This window comes from Cephus cinctus, unplaced genomic scaffold (assembly GCF_000341935.2).
Source record: "Cephus cinctus unplaced genomic scaffold, Ccin1 Ccin1_scaffold1439, whole genome shotgun sequence".
Classification (NCBI taxonomy): Eukaryota; Metazoa; Arthropoda; class Insecta; order Hymenoptera; family Cephidae; genus Cephus; species Cephus cinctus.
This window is the reverse complement of record NW_014333818.1, coordinates 8,456-27,700: the sequence shown is the minus strand read 5'-3', so window position 1 is coordinate 27,700 and position 19,245 is coordinate 8,456. Positions and strand designations below refer to the sequence as shown.

Below are 19,245 nucleotides of genomic sequence, written 5' to 3'. Positions count from 1 at the left end.
TTTAGAATTATTCGGGAATTCATTCTCCCGTTCTCTAGGAGAGGGATACGAATACCTACTTGGCATCCCGTAATTTGTATTCTACATTTCTCTCATCGCAAAGGTGGCAAATACATAATACTTGAAGCGTCTCGTTTCGGTCCCTTCCTGCCGCCTCGCTCACACGTCACTGCGAATAACGTCTGATTATGCGAGCGCATGACTGGTTGTAACGCGATTTAATATTAAAATATTATGACAAACGTCAACAGGGAGAAGGCTCTGGTGGCGCGTCTGATTGGCCCAGGACCTACGTGAATACCAAACGAGCTGCAGACGAACCGACGAATAAACGAACGAACGAACGAACGAACGAACGAACGAACGAACGACGCTGCCAACGGATAAATGAATGGACGACAGCAGGAGGCCCCGATGAGAAGTCCCACGTACCCACGTACAAGTGTCACAGGGCGAGAACACGAGCCAACATCATGTCGATGGACTTTGGCACAAATGCTCATTATTCTCGAGGCTGCTGAGTTTGGCTCTTCCGAGAGTTAGCGCTTCGCCCAACTGACGAGGTGGACTCTGGGTGTCGCCAATGCAGTTTAGACTTTGCCCGCGCAAATCTTGACGATACGAATGAATGTCAGCTGCGAACTTAACGAACCAGAATCCGACAGTAGGGCAACGAGACTCTCTCTCTCTCTCTCTCTCTCTCTCTGCCTCTCTCCATCTCTCTGACGTTGGAGAAGAATGATATTTTCTTGGCTGTTTCGAAGTTTTGAAGAAAGAAGAGCCAGTCAACGCGAGGAGACGCAGTACCGGAAAGAAACTGAATGGAGAGCGTCTTTACGGGGACCTGGGTTATACATATATATGGAGGGTGGGAATAAATCCAAACAGTAAACATTGCTCGGGTATTCGAGAAAGAGAGGGTAGGAAGGAACGAGAATTCTAATATATAAAAGATATGAAGGTTTCCCCCGGCGGAGCGCGACTTCAGGATTCAAATAAGAGTGTCGAAGGATGAGAGGCTGACTAACATGAGAAGAAGAAGAAAAAGAAGAAGAAGAAGAAGAAGAAGAAGAAGATGGCGACGGAGGAGCAACAGCAGCAGTTATAAAGAGCCGTAATATAGTGATGGTTTGGGCAGTGGGAGTGAAGGAGACGCGCGCGCGGGGTTTTGCCTCCAACACGAGGCGAGTCGAAATGCAAGAAGATCTGAGGTCCCGAAGAAATCTGAACAGCCAACAGCGCCGCACTCTCCGACCATTATTTAACCTTTTCTTGAGGGAGTCTTAGGAGTCTCTCTCTCTCATCTACAGCCGATGGTCCTTCACCGCTCATCCGTCCCACCAGCCTCGCCCCATCCTTTCCTTCGTGCGGAGCCTACTTCCCTGTTCTTCTACCTTTGTACTTTTTACGGTCTTTCCTTCCCTCTCATCCGATACTCGGCCGCACCGAAGGCAAGCGGCACAGAGAGAGCTTAACGTTGTCTTCCCTTTTCCGTATTTTGCTCCTTTTTTTCTCCGACCACCGTGTACACACGAGAGCTCGACGTTCCTCCGAAAGAGTCAAGCACTACCAATCATCGCGTTAATTAACGAATTAAAGGATTCGACGCTGTGGCGATCCTTAAGGAAAAGAAAAAAAAAAAAAAAACTGAGCTGATTGCTGCGGCTCATGGCTTGCGGTGTAACTATTCACGTTCTTTCTGTTCTTTTTCCACCTTCCACCTTTCCGCCCGTCCACGTATTTTTTACTCTGACAAAATGGTCTCTTGTTTTTTCTGGTCTTCCTTTTCTTCCTTTATTTCTTGACGAGAAGCCCACCGGCGAATAACGCCACGCGCTGCCGCTCCTGACTAAACACTGATAACGCTCGCACGGAGTTTCTTTGCATGTTATAAACATACGTAATCGTACACAAATAAGATTAGCATAGAACTCTCTTTCTCTCGAAGCTTTGAGTTCTCGCGACGTATAAGACTCTGATCGCTCCGTTTGCGCTCTATTCTCATATTTCTTTCCTTCGATTGCTTCCCTCTCATTGCATTTTCTTTCCTTTCACTTCGTTCTCTTTTGATTGAACATGGCCGCTCCCTGGTTAAGAACAATCCCCACCTACTATTGCTAGGTAAGGCGGAATATATCGGCAGTGGGAGGTTATGTGCCCTTTGAAAGACTCATTGGGGGTTGTGGTAAAATGCCGCCTTACCGAATCTCGTAGGACGAGGTGCGTCCAGGGAAATTCTTTACTTTTGTTTGTACATTCTACATTCTTCATTCTACAATCTACAATCTACTTGATGATAGAGCTTAATAAAACAAATCCCTCCATGTAAACAGTGGCGTCTGAGCCTCGAGCGGCGCGGGACCCTCAGTCTAGCTGTTGCTATCGGGGATACCGTCAAGATATCTCGCTGCGGTACCCAAACGGAATCTAATGCACCATGAACTGTCTGCCGAATGATGAAAGCGATATGCCTCCTGTAGAATTCGCACGATATACGAATATTGAGCAGTGCCCTTGTCTTGTACGTTTCAGGTCAGCACGCTTTTCGCAGCGTTGAAGCAGCAGCAGCAGCAGCAGCAGCAACAGCAGCAACAGCATCTTCAGTCAAGGGACTCGTCCCACAACAGAGAAAGAGTAATAACGCGTGGGCGCGAGAGGGTCAGCAGCAACAGCACAGCCAGTGGAGCCGACGGGGAGCAGCAACAAGAGCTCACCATCGAGTACCAAGGCAATGGGAAGCTCAGTCCTACTGGGCACTCACTGACATCTGCACCGATGACCCAGCAAAAGCAGCCATTCATCACGCAACAGTCCCAGCAGCCGAGTTCCGGGGCCCCCGGGCCCCAACCAAGTCCTCATCAGAGTCCTCAGGCACCCCAAAGGGGCTCACCGCCGAATCCTACGCAGGGCCCGCCCCCAGGAGGCCCCCCAGGGGGTGGTCCACCCTCGCAGACAGCGTCGCAGATGATGCTCAGCCCGGCGAGTGGCTTGCATCAGATGCAGCAACTTCTACAGCAGCACATTCTCAGTCCAAGTCAGCTGCAGTCGTTCATGCAGCAACACACGTTGTACCTGCAACAGCAGCAGCAGCAGCAGCATCACCAGGTAATTGTTATCCGGGTGCCTCGCGCACCACGAGATTGACAATGTCCTTATTTTGCCATTCTTCGCGTGCTGTACTATTTCCAAATGCATTATTGTTAATGCCAATGTGGAATTTTTCTACGGTTTTTCAGGACTCCTCGGAACATGCGGCTAACCAGGAACGATTCGGTTATTTTTCATCTCTGAAAAACGTGAGTTTTTACTTTGATCTACTAAGCCCATATTTGTCCATCTAAACAACCGCCTAACTCTGTGACTCTACTGAATGGAGCATACCATTTATTAATTTCACGAGTATAACATCAGAATTAATGAAAAATCGTTAAAAAATATCGAGGCACATTAAGAACATGGTACAAAATCAGCAGTAAGGTACTTCTTAAGGAACCGGGACTTAAGGTCTCGTTCCAAAGGGTAAAGGGCTCCCTTTTCTCTGAGGGTAAAATTAATTAAAGCGCGCGATTTAAGACACGCGCTAATTGTTATTTTAATGAAAAAATCATAACGGACAGTATCGATGGATGAACGAATGTTCGGACGGATGGGAGTGCGAGTGAGAGGGCCAGGAGAAACTGCGGAGTGTTACTCAATTTCTGAAGGTTCCCACGCCTCCTTGGCAAAGGGGCTGATTGCCTACTAAGTTATACATATTATTTCTATCGAGATCGATAGAACAGCAGCAGGCTGAGACAGCACTAGATAACAAGAGAGAAATCGCATACAGCCGAGGAGTCTGCGGCGGCAATAATCTGAAAACCAGCCCATAAGGGCGGCTTGCAAGGGGTGACGCTCGCGCTGCGGGATCAGGATAGGAGGGTGATGCGAATGCGAGTGAAGGGAAAGAGAGTCCGACTAGGGCAGCAGTAGCATCCCTGAGCATTGAGCTCTGCCGAGAGGGTTGGTGCCCGGCCTGAATAAACAACCAGTCCCTTCTGTATTGTTATGATAACAATATTCGCGTATCAAGCGACTGCCGCTCGGGAGCGAGCTTCCCAAAAACACTCTAACGTCAAAGGAAGGTCGGGAGCGCTTGCAAAAATAGCAAGCTCTAAGTAAAGATAATACTCGAGTACCCGCCCGGGACCGATACCTTCCCTGTGTGAGCCTCTCCGCGCCCCCTGCCGTCTGCATTCGGTCTACCAGTCCACCGGAAGACCAATCTACCGAAGGCTTCCGATGAATGACGCAGCTCCGTTCGACTGCCCTCCTTCTAACGGTGTTGCTTAGTCAGGATAACAACGTAAACGGAGATATTCCCTCTTCTAAACAGCCAACAACATCGCCAAAGCTTTACCCTCTCTCTCTCTCTCCCCCTAGCCTCCCTCGTCTTGGCGCATTACGTTCTGCATGTTGGTGCCTTCTATTCTCTATTCTCTTTTAACCGGAATCGACGTACGTTGGTTAGTACGCTCTTCCCGGCGGACTCATATCTATTCAGAGCACTGACCTCTCTCTCAGTCAGATATTTCGCTTGTGTCCATGTATTGGGATTATTTTGATCGTAGTACACTTTCTGCTGGTTCGTTCTTCGGGCAGTAAGCCCTTTTGATTGAATCGAGGCTCACGGAGGAATCTTCGACACGAGGAGGCAGAAAGTGCAGAGCGAAGACCGCGAATCGGGGCTGGTCACAGAACGAACTGAGAAACGATTGGTAATATGGGCGGATGTTATCTCAGCGTGACTGGGTCTAAGGGTGAGACTGTGAGAGGAGGATCAGAAACGGGTCTGAGGAGGGTGACCCTGCGAAGGGTGGTAGAATGGAAGTATCGTATATTTCGGGTTAGCGCCAAGAGTAAAGGAGCTGCGGGCCTGACCGGAGGGAGAGCGTGAAAGTCTGTGGGGTGGAAATGGAAGACGAGGAAGGAGGAGCGTGGGCCCCGTGAAATAATTAAAAATGAGATCGATAGTGTTCGAAAACAAGGGATCGAAGAAAGGAGGAACGAAGTGAAGGCAAAGGAAAGCGAGAGAGACAGTCGCGACGTCCCATTTGGCCAAGTCGAACTAGCATCCCCGTTAATTGGTTGGGGCCATTAATTGTTCAGTTTTTGTTTATGGTAATATGATAAACGGCGCCTTTCCCGACAGTTTGCTTTAAAACATTCCCCGAGGGTGTTTCACTCGGCGATGGAAAGGCGCCCTGCGTTATATTCGCCAGTGGATAACTTGGGGGTGAGTTTCTGGGATGGACTGGGGTGTACGGGGCAATTAACTGTCGCCATCAGCCCGTTGTGTCTCGCTGTTTGTCTTCGGGCGAGTTTTCAACCCCCTCGCGGTTCTCCTCGCTTTCTCCCTCCATCTTGCCCATCCTTCGTTCCTCCCTCTCGGCACTCCCACCCCTTCTGGATTTATTTATCAGCACGAAGAATGCACTGAGGCTATTTTCTCATCGAATCGATTTACCAGAGCTGCACTCTTTTATCTTGGTTCCGAGCACGTTTCCTCTATTACCTTTAGCACCAACATCAACTGGCTGAACTCGGCCGCAAGCAGCTCGAGCAGGCCATGCAGCAGCTGCAGGAACAGCTGCAGCTCAACCTGATCCAACAGACGCATCTACTGCAGACAGCCGACAAGAAGAAAGCCTCGGCGCCGCTCCAGCAACTTGCGCTCCAGCAACAGCAATTGATACAGCAGCTTCAGATCACCCAGAGGCAGTATCTACTTCAGCAAGGCTTGGGTCTCCAGGGTCACAATCACTCCTCAGGTATTCGCTCAAAGGAGGAATGATCGTTTATCGGGGCGTGCGTGTCGAGGCGACCCTGGAGGTAAGTTGATGTTGGAGGCGTCCTCTCGATTAGAAAACCCAGACCCCCTCCCGTCGTCCCTCCCCCCCCCAACCCTTCCTCTCTCGCACTCGCCCTTACCGAGAAATCTCTGCCAAGCCCAGAGAAACAAAAAGCACCCCAATATTCCTCGGGCTATGCCCCATTATCAGCAGTAACATTATCCGTCTCTGAATTAGCTATTATTCACTCCATTCTCCTGCACTTATCACCCTGGGCAATACTTTCCACGTAGAAACGGGTCTCCGTGAGTTTTTCGTTGCGTGAGGGAAGGGTAAGGTTGGCGCACGTTGGTGCTTCGAATTGGAAATTCACGTGTGAAACAAACTTGCCCATCCCTTCCACGTTCTCTCTCATGTACTTGGTCTTTATATTTTCTTCTTTCTACCTACGACCAACTCGGTTCACTAGACCCAATTAGATAAATCCACTAGATCCCATAGAGACCCCTCGGATCCGCTATCTGGATCCTCGAATATCCGGACCAGAAAATCCCGATACGCCTCCTCGTCAACATGAACCTACTTCGGGTCTCTTCCACGCATGTTTGCTTCACACGTGACCGTCGTTGCTCGAACCTCGCCTCGAGTCACATCGATAAAGCCACATACGCTGATTGAACGTGATTTGAATTGTTCCGCTCTTCCGATTAGGCCTCCAGCCAGGGGACTCTCTGCCGGCATGGAAGACGACGGACGCCTCGGACGGTCCGGAGACGCACCAGAATTCGAACGCGCTGAAATCCTCGACGGGATTGAACGGTAAGGTTCCCATTGTCATACAGGTGAGCCATATATGTATTAAAGTTGCTTCTTCTGGTAATTCTGCGACTTTCAATGTCAGGTATTTTAAATTCGATAGTTTCCGGCCGACGGACGGAAATGAATGGCGGCTCCGGCTTGGATGAGAAACCACTGGATGTCTCCTGCAACGATAAGGCTCATCCGCTCTACGGTCACGGAGTTTGCAAGTGGCCCGGCTGTGAAGTTATTTGCGATGACTATCAAGCATTCCTCAAGTGAGTATCAATGTTTTTTACACGATGACGAGTTCGGGAGTCCCTGCGGGTTCACTGCGGGTTCATGGCGGGAGAGAAAGGAGACAAAAATAAAAGATGGAGCGGGAAAAGAGAGGAAAGAGAAGACGAAGAAGAAGAAAGAAGAGGGAAAGGAAGGAGGGGCGAGGCTGGAGGAAAAAAATTGGTCGCGTCAGCTCGGCCGCCTTGGGGGTAGTACGATTTTCTCGAGGCACCCCTATCCGCCACCCCCGACAATCACGTAGCCCGTCGCCGCAAACTCCCTCAAACAAGCCGTTACTTAAAAAAAAACGCTAATTACCTTTGTCTCATTAATATTCAGGACATTCGGCCGCGTCGTTATGCCTCTCGGTCTAATCCCAAGCCCCTTTCTTCTCCATCCTCTCGAACAACCCTCGACCTCGCGTCTTCGTCGTATTCACCGATTCACCGATGTCGCGACCACCACCACCACCACCACCACCACCACCACCACCGACGTTATCCTACCACCAATCACAATCACCAGCAATACCAATGATACCAACACTGATCTGGCAGTAGTACGCCCTTCGCAACAGTCGAGGGAGAAGGATTACGGGAATTCTTAACCAGCTCGAATATTCTTTTCCCGGCACTCTCTTCGCCTTCTTACTACGCTCTCCCCGTATATTTATGTTTATTCATTTAACGTTTCAGGCACCTCAACACCGAACACACCCTGGACGACAGATCGACAGCACAGGCTAGAGTGCAGATGCAGGTTGTCTCGCAGTTGGAAATACAGTTGCAGAAAGAACGCGACCGGCTGACTGCAATGATGCACCATCTTCACGTGGCCAAGCAGATGGCCTCGCCCGAACCGCCAAAATCCTCGGAATCCTCGGTCAGTTCGAAACAAATATGCGCAGCTCTCCCCTAAAGTAGACGTTTCGAGGGAGAATTGCAGGAAGGACGGCAGCAATTCTCGATGGTTCCTTATTTCACGGTTGTTTATTCTTCAGACGGGATCGAGTTTACCGAAGCTGAATCTCTCCTCGGCCTTGATGAGTCAACCACCATCGAACTTTGGCGTTTCCCAGGTCTCGCCAGTCTCGATGTCGGCCCTCGTTTCTGCCGTGAGGTCACCGGCGGGAGGACAACTTCCGCCATCAGCGGGTGGTGCCCCGATGCCGCCGATACCGAACCTCTCGAACATGTCAGGCATACCACCGATGCCAAACATGCCCGGCAGCATGCCGAGTATGCCGAGTATGCCGAGTATGCCGAGTATGCCGAATATGCCAAGTATGCCCAGTATGGCTGGACCCATAAGAAGGCGAATCAGCGATAAATCGGCACTCTCTCTGGCTGGAGGTAAGACTCTTTGCGTTCCGATTGAGAATCGAGACGATCTATAGTAGAAGGGGGGAGGGGAGGAGGATGATCAGGATAACAAAAATTAAGGATCATTGGAGGAAGTACAGCGAGCGATTGGACGCGTGCGTCGCGAAATGCCGCTTGTGCGTTAAAACATGTTGCTCTGTAGTTCTGTTATTTATCTCAAAAGTTACTTTTTACCGTTTGCGACTCCACGCAATCATAATTGTCAAGCGGACAATCGTCATCTTATCGCTTGTGTTTTTCCTCTTGCGAGCTCTACGCACGTTGTACTCTCGACTTCTGCTTTACTACTTCTATTTCTTGTACATTGTACGTACGTACATAGATGTCTTTCTATTTTAGTATAGTATAACACATAACTGATAGTGTGATCTAATGTAATTTTGTGTAAATCGACATCTTGGGGAAGTTTCTAAAAGGGGTTCAGATTAATTAAGCGAAGTACGAAAGTATGGGGAAATGGAAAGAAAATGTGAATAACGTAGCAAGTGTCAATGGAAGAACGAGGAAACTGACTGTTCGAGTTAATCTTAAAGAAAACGGACGATTATAAAAAATTGTCCAGCGTTCCTGTATCTTCTTCGAAGAACAGCTTCTATCTCTCTCTCTCTCTCTCTCTCTCTCTCTCTCTCTCTCTCTCTCTCTCTCGAACAGGATGTACATATTGAAATGTTAAATCTTATCATTCTGTTATTTCTTAATCTCTTGTGCTGCCCGCCCACCCCACCGTGTAGGGCTGCCCTACATGCTGGAGCGTGCTGGTCTTGACGTCCAACAAGGTACTGTCAACTCTCAACTCTGAACTGTCAACTATTTTTCTTTTCGACTTTTCAAGCTTTCCAAACGCCACCGTGTCATTCTAGTAGTTTTTAATTTTTCCTTCGAGAAGGAGAATTACATTTGCCCTTTGTTTTCTATCGAGACACGACACTACAATTCCCGAATTACGCGAGACCGCAAAATGTTGAACAAATTGAGGCACAGTGGAGACAGTATGGATTTAGCCGAGAAAATCACTGAAACACTGAAAAGTTTCTCATGGGTGACTTCGGGAGTTGTGAGCGTATTGTGACGATTCTTCTTCGATAGAATTTATACTTGTTTGTCATGTGTTTACGTGTAAAGAATGAATATTCCTATATCTAGGTCTCCTTGTAGTAAGAGTAACATTATAGTATAGCATACACATGCAATACATATAATCAAACATATACGCACGTGAAATTTTCGGTATTGCCGTGATGTTTGATTAACGATTACGTCTTCTTACAGAGATACAACGGAATCGGGAATTTTACAAGAATGCTGATGTGCGGCCACCCTTCACATACGCTTCATTAATTCGACAGGTGGCTAGAAAATCTTCATACGGTCAACAGAGACCCTTGAATACAGCCGAATAAAAAATTTTGTGTGTGTTTCAGTCGATAATCGAGTCGCCGGATAAGCAACTGACGTTGAACGAAATCTACAACTGGTTCCAGAATACATTCTGCTACTTCAGACGTAACGCAGCCACGTGGAAGGTATACCCCCCAATGTCCTAATCCATACTAGATCCTAAGGCTGACAGGACGCAAGCAAACGCAGGTTAAAGCGCAAGCATCCAATATATGCTCTGGAAAAGTAGGGCAGATGTAAAAGATTCTATGCGCGCTGTATTCTTATTTCAATCTACAGACTGATCCAGGATCCGAGCAGCATCGTTACCTGGAGTATAGGATATATTGGGAAAGGGTGGGATGGCACTATAGTCTATAATCCATAATCTCTGAGATGTATAATCCATGAATCTAGGGCCTCCGTGGTTCCCTTCCGGTTCGCCGTTGAGAGAGCCGATAAGTGGACCGGAAGTGGATATCCCGTTGGCGGTGTAATCTTCATCAAATGTGCTGAGAGAGCGTGTGTGCGAGTGCGTGTGCGTAAGTCTCGACGTTTGCCAGAAAAACAAGCTTCGCCTCGCATGGTTCTCTGTGTTCGACGAAAACGTAAATACATACAGGTGGGTGGAACGGCCATGACGGGACGCTGTCGTTCGGCCGCTGCTGGGAGACTAGAAGTGTCGAAGAGTCGTCCGATCCAGCTGATCGCAGTCGATCTCTACGGATCGCAGCTGAATGTCTCTGCTCTTGATCAACGCAGTTAGAGAAGGAGCGATTGGGAGCTGGTCAAGAACCGATCAAGCTCTGATAATCGATTCTGCGGCATGATTCGTTGTCGTTGCCCCTAGAACTAGATACCTAGCTGTGTGCATTAACGATACCAGGAATGCCACATATACCGTCTTCTATCTCAATTAATCGTCGTCCTGAGTTTTCCTTTATCATTTCAAACTTACTTTCTTTTGTTGAAATTTCCTCGACAACCATCAGCCTACCTACCTACCTACCTACCTAAAATCACTACTAAGCCTCACAATCCCATTGGCTCACGATCCTTCTCCATCTTTTAATTGATCGTTGTTATTAATTATTCTTAGTTCTTAGCGTCTAGCCATCTAGCTCTTAGTTATTTATTAAAACAATCCTCGCGACGATCTACAGAACAGATACGAACGACTGACCGATTCATCGAGGACGAAGCTGCTATCCGCGTTATCAATTATCAGGACGTTCAATACCATCTCGACACCCTTAAAGCCTCTAATTAATATCCCTCCCATTAACACCTTAAGTACTCTTGATAACGCTTTCTACCAAATGACAGATGGGAGGAGCTCCTCTCCTTTTGTCGGCGCCATTCGATCGCCTACCTCAATCAAGGGACTTTCTTGCTAACGTGTCCTTTCGTGTCCTTTCTCGAGATATTTGGAGAAGCTCTCTCAGTATCGAGCTTCATTTGAAATGAATTGCCTGGAATGTGTTGACCCCTCCCTATCACCATGACTGCGGAAAACGAAATGACCGACGACTTACGACTCACAGACAGCACAGACAGCAGAGACAGCACAGACAGCACAGACAGCACAGACAGCACAGACAGCACAGACGGACCTGATCCAGAGACAATTGATCGTCGCGTCCGAATCCACGAGTCGCGAATTCAGTTGGCTTCGTTCGTTAGTTTTTGGGTTGCTTATTTAGTCTGTGTATTATTTTGTATAGAACGCAGTGCGACACAACCTGTCTCTCCACAAATGTTTCATGCGAGTCGAAAACGTGAAAGGGGCCGTTTGGACGGTGGACGAAGTGGAGTTTTACAAGAGACGTCCTCAACGCGCTTGCAGCACGACTGGGTACGTTTCCCCCGACACGCGTCTTTCTTTCTTTTTTCTTATTTCTTTCTTACTTACTCACTATCCATTTTTCCACCTGTTTATATACCTACGTCTCTCTTTTTTCTCGCATTCTCTCAAGGTCTCACTTTAAATGTTCCATTCTCGTCTTCGCGATGCTTCTACATCCCTCAGTTTCTCTGACGACTATCCCTATAGTTCCTCATATTCAAATTCCTCCATTCTTCTTTCATCCGACACTCGCTTTTCTTCACTCTTTTTCTCTTTTCTGTGTCTCTCTTTCCCCTTTTGTTTTGCTTTCTCTCTATTTATCTCTTACACACTTATTTCAATTTACTCTTTTTATCTACTTATGCAATACTGCTACCCTTTCGTACTGCCACTTTTTACATAGATACATTAATATACCTCTCTTTACGTGTTTTTATATATCTACATGTGTTTACATACGTATTTTTCTATTTTTCTCTCTATATATAAATATATTTGTCTCCCATTATTTAGATAAGCATATCATTCGGTCGGTATATTATAACAGCGTGTGTGCATACATTCTGGCATCTCTAACGTTTACTGTATTTTTATCATATTTCTCTCGTGTACTTTTGACTTCTCTCTTTTTATACCTGTACTTATATACATATATCTCTACTTCTATGTGTCTATTTGCCGCATTGTTACACTACTTTTATATACATAAATAGCCTACAGTGTAACTTGTTTCTACTGATCGTCGCTTGTTTCATGTTTGTTCGTTTGTGTCTCTATTTTAATCTGTGTTTTGTTCGTACGTTCGCTCTGTGTGTCTGTCCGTGAGTCTGACGTGAGTCGGTCGCCGACGTCACAATGAAATCACAATGAAATCGCAATGAAATCGTCGACCGATCTCTCACACTTTGATTTTTTCGCACTGTAATTCTTGATTGTGTCCTCAGTTGTACCTCCACGTAGCTCATTCGAATGACATGCGTGGCAGCGAGTGCCTGTAAATTTTACGTGGTTTGCAAAAAAAAAACGGAGGTGCGCGTGCGTATCGACTTGTGCGTGTATGCGAGTGCGTGTGCGTGTGCGTGCGCCTGGGTGTGAGCCTGGCGTGTGCCTAACAAGCATGATGGGCTTTGCAGCGACTAATGACGTCCAAGATTCCGGGCCCGGATGCCAACGAAAAAATACGAGAATTGGGTGAAACCGGAAGGGCAGGGACGAAGTGCAAGAAAGAGGGGAAAAGGGATATGAGAAAGGAAATGGAATGCGGAAGGGAATAATGTGTGAGGGTAGCGGGGGGCTGCGTTGTGCCAGTTGTGCCAGTTGTGCCAGTTGCGCCAGTTGATCCAGTTGAGCAGAGCCAGCTGTATCGTTCTGCTCTGATCTAGCCTGTCTTTTGCACGCCTTGTAGAGTGTAGAGGATGAGGATTCAGGAACTTGGAGCGATCTAGGACGAATCCTCTGGGAGGTTCTCGTCGATCTCATGTCCGAATCCTTTACAAATCTTTCTCTAGTGTTTTTTCTCTCTATATCTTTATATTAATAATCAACTACCTCAATAAGAAACGACGACGACGACGACGACGACGACATCGGTGACATCGACGCTTCCAGCCATCCCGAGCTTGTGACGTCCTCCCTCTGACTCGAGAGCGCGAGGACGTGAAAGACGGGAAAGGAGGATACGATCGGCTTCCGGAAATCGGAAGGGGAAGCGAGTGATCGAGTGAACGAATGATAGAAAGCTATACACCGTATCTTGTGTCTTTTACTCTCTTTTTCTCTATTTCTTGGTGGTCTTGTCTGTGTATACAGAACGCGATCCGCACCAATCTATCATTGCACAAGTGTTTTGTGCGCTATGAGGACGACTTCGGGTCATTCTGGATGGTGGACGACGCCGAGTTTGTAAAGCGGCGGCATCTATCCCGCGGCCGCCCCAGGAAATATGACCCAACCCCATCACCCACTCCACCCCACCTCTCCGCACAGTAAGCACTACCACTTTTTAGAATTCTGCTGCTGGCTGACGCGACGTTCCTATGCTCGCCGAGACTCTTCGGTGAACAGGACTGAACGCTTGGTCGTTGTCTACATCACCTGTGAGTTGGCGAACCTGCTGCCTTTCTGTCCAAAGTCTTTCTTACTTGATGCTTATTCTGTCTCTGTCTTTCGATTCCTCGCAGATATCGATGACTGTATAGCTACCCGTCCTGGCGGCTCTTCCTGTCCACGCCGTCCACTCTTCTCTTCTTCTTCATCTTCTTCCTCTCCCTGTGCCGTTCTGTCCGCTTTCATTTCTGCTTCCTCGCCCAGATGAAGCCGTGAGGACAGGAGGTAGTAGTACATAACGTAGCGAATCAAGGCAGCAGGAAGCCTCTCGATGCTGATTACCCGTTCCTGAGAGAAAAACCAAAAAATAAGAAAGAGAAAATATAAATCCTGCATCGTGCCTGTCAAAAAACGAATCTCCATAGAAAAGCCCGTGGGCCTGAGACTTCTCGCAGTAGTAGAATCCAAGCAAACGTAGTCAGCTTGCGCAGCGTAAGAGACTCCGTAGCACAAATCCCAGTAAAGGTCCATCAAGAGTCATCCTGATCGTAACTGGAGCCAAACCGGTCTCTAGCGTACTCTCGATCCCGGCTGTGATTATTGTTATCCGATCCTTACGTGCTTCTACCTACCTCTGCGATTGCCGCACTATCCAAGGCTGTAGCTCTCTCATCCTCTAGTTGACTATTAGCTACGATCGCATGGACAAGTAAACACGAGATCCCGAGCTTCTCTGGACCCTGAGAAAAGCAACAGTAGTCGACACCTCTGAAACCCTTTCGACACGCTCCGCTTCTACGGTGCTTTTGTCGTGCGTTTCTCTAGTTTGGTGTGCGTGCGTGTGCGTGCGTGTGCGTGCGTGTGCCTGGCTGACTCGCGAACTGACCCTTCATTTTATCTTCATTCACGTCTTCGTTCTCCTGCCATATTTGCCACTTGATTTCTCGTTTCCTTTAGTTACTCTTACTCGTCCTCGATGTCTTTTTTTTTTCTTTTTCTTTAATCACAATTCAGTCTCTGCAAAAGAATTTTGACGTTTAACGATTGCGCGGATGTGTGTGTATGCAGAGTGATTGGTATAACAAGCGTGGCAGAGCTAATTGCGCATGCGTATATTCATCGATATGTGTGGTCAGAAGCGAAATGCGAAACGTCGGTAATTTCATCTGAAGACTCTGCTGCGTCGTCGCTCCTCAAGGTATCACGAGATACTCTACTTTTCTCTATATATTATTACACACATGTATGTAGAGTACTAGATGCTACAAATTTTAATTCTCTTTAATAATCTCTATGTACTTATTGATTGTTTCACTCTACACTTCTATCTTCATCCAAGTCAATTGGCCTAACTGTCTTCACTCTTTCTCTCCTCCTATGTATCTCTAGTATTTTCCTATTTCTTACGCTTAAGATTACTCCATGAATGGCCATAGGGATCTTTCATCTATTTTATTCATATTGGTAGTACTAGTTGGAATTGTCTCGTTGGTGATTGCGTCATTCGCAGTTTTCCATTTGATAATACAAAGAGAATCTTAAAGAGTTTTCTGTCCGAAATGGCATTGACATTGGCCATTCAGGCCTCGCCTTGCACAACATTATTACAGTCAACTGTCGCCAACGAGACGCAAATGTAACAGTTGACGAATTTTCGTTTGAAACTTATCAGCTGCTTACAAACAGTCAGATCTCAGTACACAAATCGGGCGTACCACCTGGGAAGTGCAGGAAGCACTGATGCACTAAACGGACGTCAGGCTCAGCGTACGCACACTGGTAACCCGTGGCCATTTATAAGTAACTGTGCTGTTTCGATCTTGCGGAAACAGCAGCGTTTTTTTCGAAAACTTTTAATAATTTTCTTTTTTACTTAAACTCGCTCAATCGCTGCCAATCACAGAAGTTGAGTACTCGCGAGTCACTCGGTACGTAAGACTTTTTGAAAACTCTTTTTCCTTCTTTTTTATATACCTTTTTAATATTTATATATATATATGTATTGTTAAATAATCTATTCTCTATTCTCTATTCCCTATTGTCTTCAATTTCTATTTCTCTTTTTTATATGTATATACCTATATGTCCTTCTAATATACATATATTCATAATATCTATTTATACTAACATACTGTATTCCACGTGAACCCCAACCACTCCTCAAGAAAGCCCGATCACTGTATACATTAAGAGCGAGAACACGGATTCCTCGTTGAACTCTTCATTCAGCTCCTCACCCGTCAGTCTGTTTTTCACCTTTCCAGTTCACGTTACCTTTCACTCTTCACTCGTCACTCTTCGCTGTTCTTCTGCCTCTTTTACGCCCCATCTTGATCCATCAATTCGCATTCGAGAATTATTAAAATGTTTTTTTTTCAGGAAAATCACGAAAGTGAATGTTATTAATATTCAAATTGATTAATCTTTATCCGTATCGATTTACTAGGGGTGTCCCGTCCAAGAGCCCCACGCTAACCCACAGTCCAACGATGTATGGGGATGCACTGAACAGCAACCTCCAGGTAACTATCTTTGCTTCGACACAATTAGCGTGTATCGAGCCCAGGGAACGATACCTGCTACAAGTGCTGGGATGGCAAAAGCACGCAGGTCAGATATTTCGCTCCTCCTTTTGAACATATTGCGGTTGAGTGTATCGACTCGAGTTGCTTTGCCATCCTATTTGATAAATATAATTGGAGTGTACAATCTTGTGTATCTTGTCACGCACAATTGGCAGTTCACAGGATTAGAACGTGCGAAATTCGGAAGTGACTAATAGCCTAATGCAATTTGAGTATTTCCAGGCTGCGCTCGGTGAGTCGAACATGGGCTTCCTGAACAACTCGATGTGCACGTCGACAGCGACAAGTCCTGACAAGGAGCACGTGATGGCCCACAGCGATCTGATGTAAGTAAAGCAAACCTGGCAGCCATATCAAATTGGAAAACCAAGAGAAAGACAAAAATTTGCTTGTGCTCTCAGGTCACCTTTGGATGAACCGGCGGTGCATATAAAGCAAGAGGGTCAGAGTCCCGAGGGAGGCAAGCTGTCCAGACTAATAAAGCGTGAACTCCTGGATGCACCAACGGAACAGGAGCAGGAGGAGGACCAGGTTGACGAGAGGGATTACCCGGAGAGTCACGGGCATGATTCCGGTCAGGAGGAAGATATGGCCGAGGACCTCTCGATGGCACCCGACATCATGACGCCGGATGATCAGATCGAGGCGTAGTAGCGGCGTTCCAGCTGTTAACTAGGTTCTCATCTTCTCGGCTCTATTACAGCCATTCGTCGTCGCTAAAAAAGAAGAAACGATACGACGAAACATACGGATCCCTTACCCTATCCAAAAGTTCCCCTATCTTATCCCCGTCATACCCCTAAGACTACTACCATAATATATACTACATTACGAACCCCACCAGCTCAGCCACCAAAGAATTATTAGACACCGTCGCCCTGAGAAGTCCTCCCCGGAAGATGCCTGACCTCTCACACTCTCACCATATCGAAAGCGCGCTTCCGGGCGCAGTGGAAGGAAGAATCTTTGCTAAGGAACTTATCGAGGAAAGCTCCGAAACGAAAACTAAATACACGAGGGACTTTTTCGAGGAGAGAGAAAGCGGCGAGCCAATTGAATTGGCTAGGATACGCCTCGATCCATCAATCCATATCTTTAATCAAGCAATTGCGAACAACGATGTTTATATTCTTTTGCCTTTTCTCTTATTTTGTTTTCTTGTTATAATGTACATTTCGTCGCGGTGCGAGACACGTCGCGAGTAATTGTCGCGTCCTCAGGAGAGAGTGTTCCGTAGCGACCGAAACCTCTGATGAGACGCCAATCTCGTGGAGGAGAAGGAAGGCATTGCTCGGCTGCTAGTCGGTAGCCAAAATGCCAAAGGACACTCTCTCCAGGATTCGTACATAAAAATATATATATATATATACACGTATGCACACTCGCAAGTACGTAGACCCATGTACATACACGACACTTCGGAGCGTCTAGATACGCTTAGTGGATTCACGAGAAGAGATAAGGTGCACATGGGTAGATACGTGATGTAGATAATGTAGAAGTTATTAAAATGAAAATACGCTAATACATTCGATTGGAATCAGTCTGGCACTTGTTACGGGCCTTCTGTTAATGGAGTCAATGTTAAGGATGGAGGTGGGCATGTTGACACGTGTCCTTCCCCGAAGTCTTGAAATCTCGAGATCCGAAAATTTCGCAACACTTCGGCGACGTGACTGGCCACCGCAACCCCGTTAATCTGTATAGTCTAGTTATTACATTATTAGGTAGTTTCGTATTAATTCGTACGAAGTAACCGAGGTAGAATTTGTATATGAAGCACGAGGTGAGCTTTTTGACGCGAGAGTGGGAGTGATAGGGATCGATAATGACGAAAGCAAGGGAAAATTTGTAGGAGAGATAAACCAAATCGAGACAAAGCAACAGCCAGTAGCCGCAAAAGGATTCACACATGACAGAAGTACACGCGCGACTTTATGCTTAAGAGGGTATATAAGAAGAATAGAAGGAGCGGATGGTACGAACTCTATGAATAAATTAAAGTATTATATATGCATATACATATATATACGTATACGTATCAGAATTTAAGGATTAAATGTCGACCCCCCCGTCCACGAACCCCAAAAATCTTCATCTTCAGCCAATTCTCACAAGAGACCGCGAAACATGCTCGATATGTAGAAGGTGATAAGAAAATAAGAAAGAAGAACTGAGAGGCCCTCGGCCGCACATACGCGAACGTACGTCTAGCTGGAAAAGATACGTAGAGAGGCAGAAGGTGCGAGAGAATCAGGGAGTAATGAAAATTTCGCAGAATCACAGGACCCAGAGAAATTGCCAAGGCCGCTCTCGACAGCTGACCTTCGTACGCAGGCACACCGAACATTAGACAGACACATACCAGACCAGCCCTCTATATCTATCTACTAATACTAAAGTAACTAATGGTTATATGACACTATGTGGTCGACGATTACGAGGACGAATACGGAGGACTGTCACGAGGAGAATAAGAATGAGCGCGAGCCAACCGAAGGGCTGGCTCCTTGCCGCGATGCCAAAAACTAACGGAAAGGAAGGAAAAGGAAGGAAAAGGAAGGAAAAGGGGATCGCGCGAGCCCTGCGTATCTCGGGACGAGTTCGCCTATCGTAAAGCCGCTACTCTAAGTCTATGTACTGTGTATAATGAATTAAGGACTTGATATATAGACTCTCCTGTACATAGTTAACTGATAAGGCATTAGGAATTAATTAATACACGAATACATCGTTTACGAAAAGATGTCTTACGGTATATGTTGCTCGTGTCCTACCTGCATTTATTTGGCCGTGCATCGCGCATTGCACGCGTGCACCGGATCGTTCGCCATATACGTGTATACATATACATATACATATATATTGTCTCACGATATCGCGCAAAACGCACGCCCGATCGTTCGCCGTGTTCTTCCACGAAAACCTCGAAATCCTTTTTCATCGACGGGATATACCCAGATGTATATCAATTTATAGTCTTACTCAAACGGGGAAGAATCGGAGGAACGAAACGTGAAAATCATATCAGTTAGAGAGAATGAAAGTGAGCACATAGAGAGTAAATAGTGCCAAAGTGTCGCCCCCCCCCCCCCCCCCCC

The 19,245-nt window shown here is 46.7% G+C and overlaps 1 protein-coding gene across 22 annotated transcripts in view; it reads left to right on the top strand.

The window, feature by feature from the left end:
- Positions 1-18,888, top strand: part of LOC107273146 (forkhead box protein P1) — a 138,028-nt gene extending 119,140 nt beyond the window's left edge. For 17 of the 22 annotated variants that reach the window (XM_015751032.2, XM_015751035.2, XM_025090433.1 and 14 more), the window contains 14 exons: positions 2,533-3,105; positions 3,237-3,296; positions 5,561-5,810; positions 6,543-6,650; positions 6,733-6,907; positions 7,604-7,790; positions 7,909-8,260; positions 9,022-9,066; positions 9,560-9,636; positions 9,712-9,813; positions 11,392-11,522; positions 16,006-16,081; positions 16,358-16,470; positions 16,546-18,888. In XM_015751032.2, the coding sequence (XP_015606518.1) occupies positions 2,533-3,105; positions 3,237-3,296; positions 5,561-5,810; positions 6,543-6,650; positions 6,733-6,907; positions 7,604-7,790; positions 7,909-8,260; positions 9,022-9,066; positions 9,560-9,636; positions 9,712-9,813; positions 11,392-11,522; positions 16,006-16,081; positions 16,358-16,470; positions 16,546-16,795 (2,499 nt within the window). In that variant the 3' untranslated portion in view covers positions 16,796-18,888. Of the gene's footprint in view, positions 1-2,532; positions 3,106-3,236; positions 3,297-5,560; positions 5,811-6,542; positions 6,651-6,732; positions 6,908-7,603; positions 7,791-7,908; positions 8,261-9,021; positions 9,067-9,559; positions 9,637-9,711; positions 9,814-11,391; positions 11,523-13,322; positions 13,499-16,005; positions 16,082-16,357; positions 16,471-16,545 lie in introns of those variants that run through there. The other 5 variants (XM_025090430.1, XM_025090442.1, XM_025090431.1 and 2 more) reach the window with 5 other exon arrangements.
- Positions 18,889-19,245: the final 357 nt, after the last annotated feature.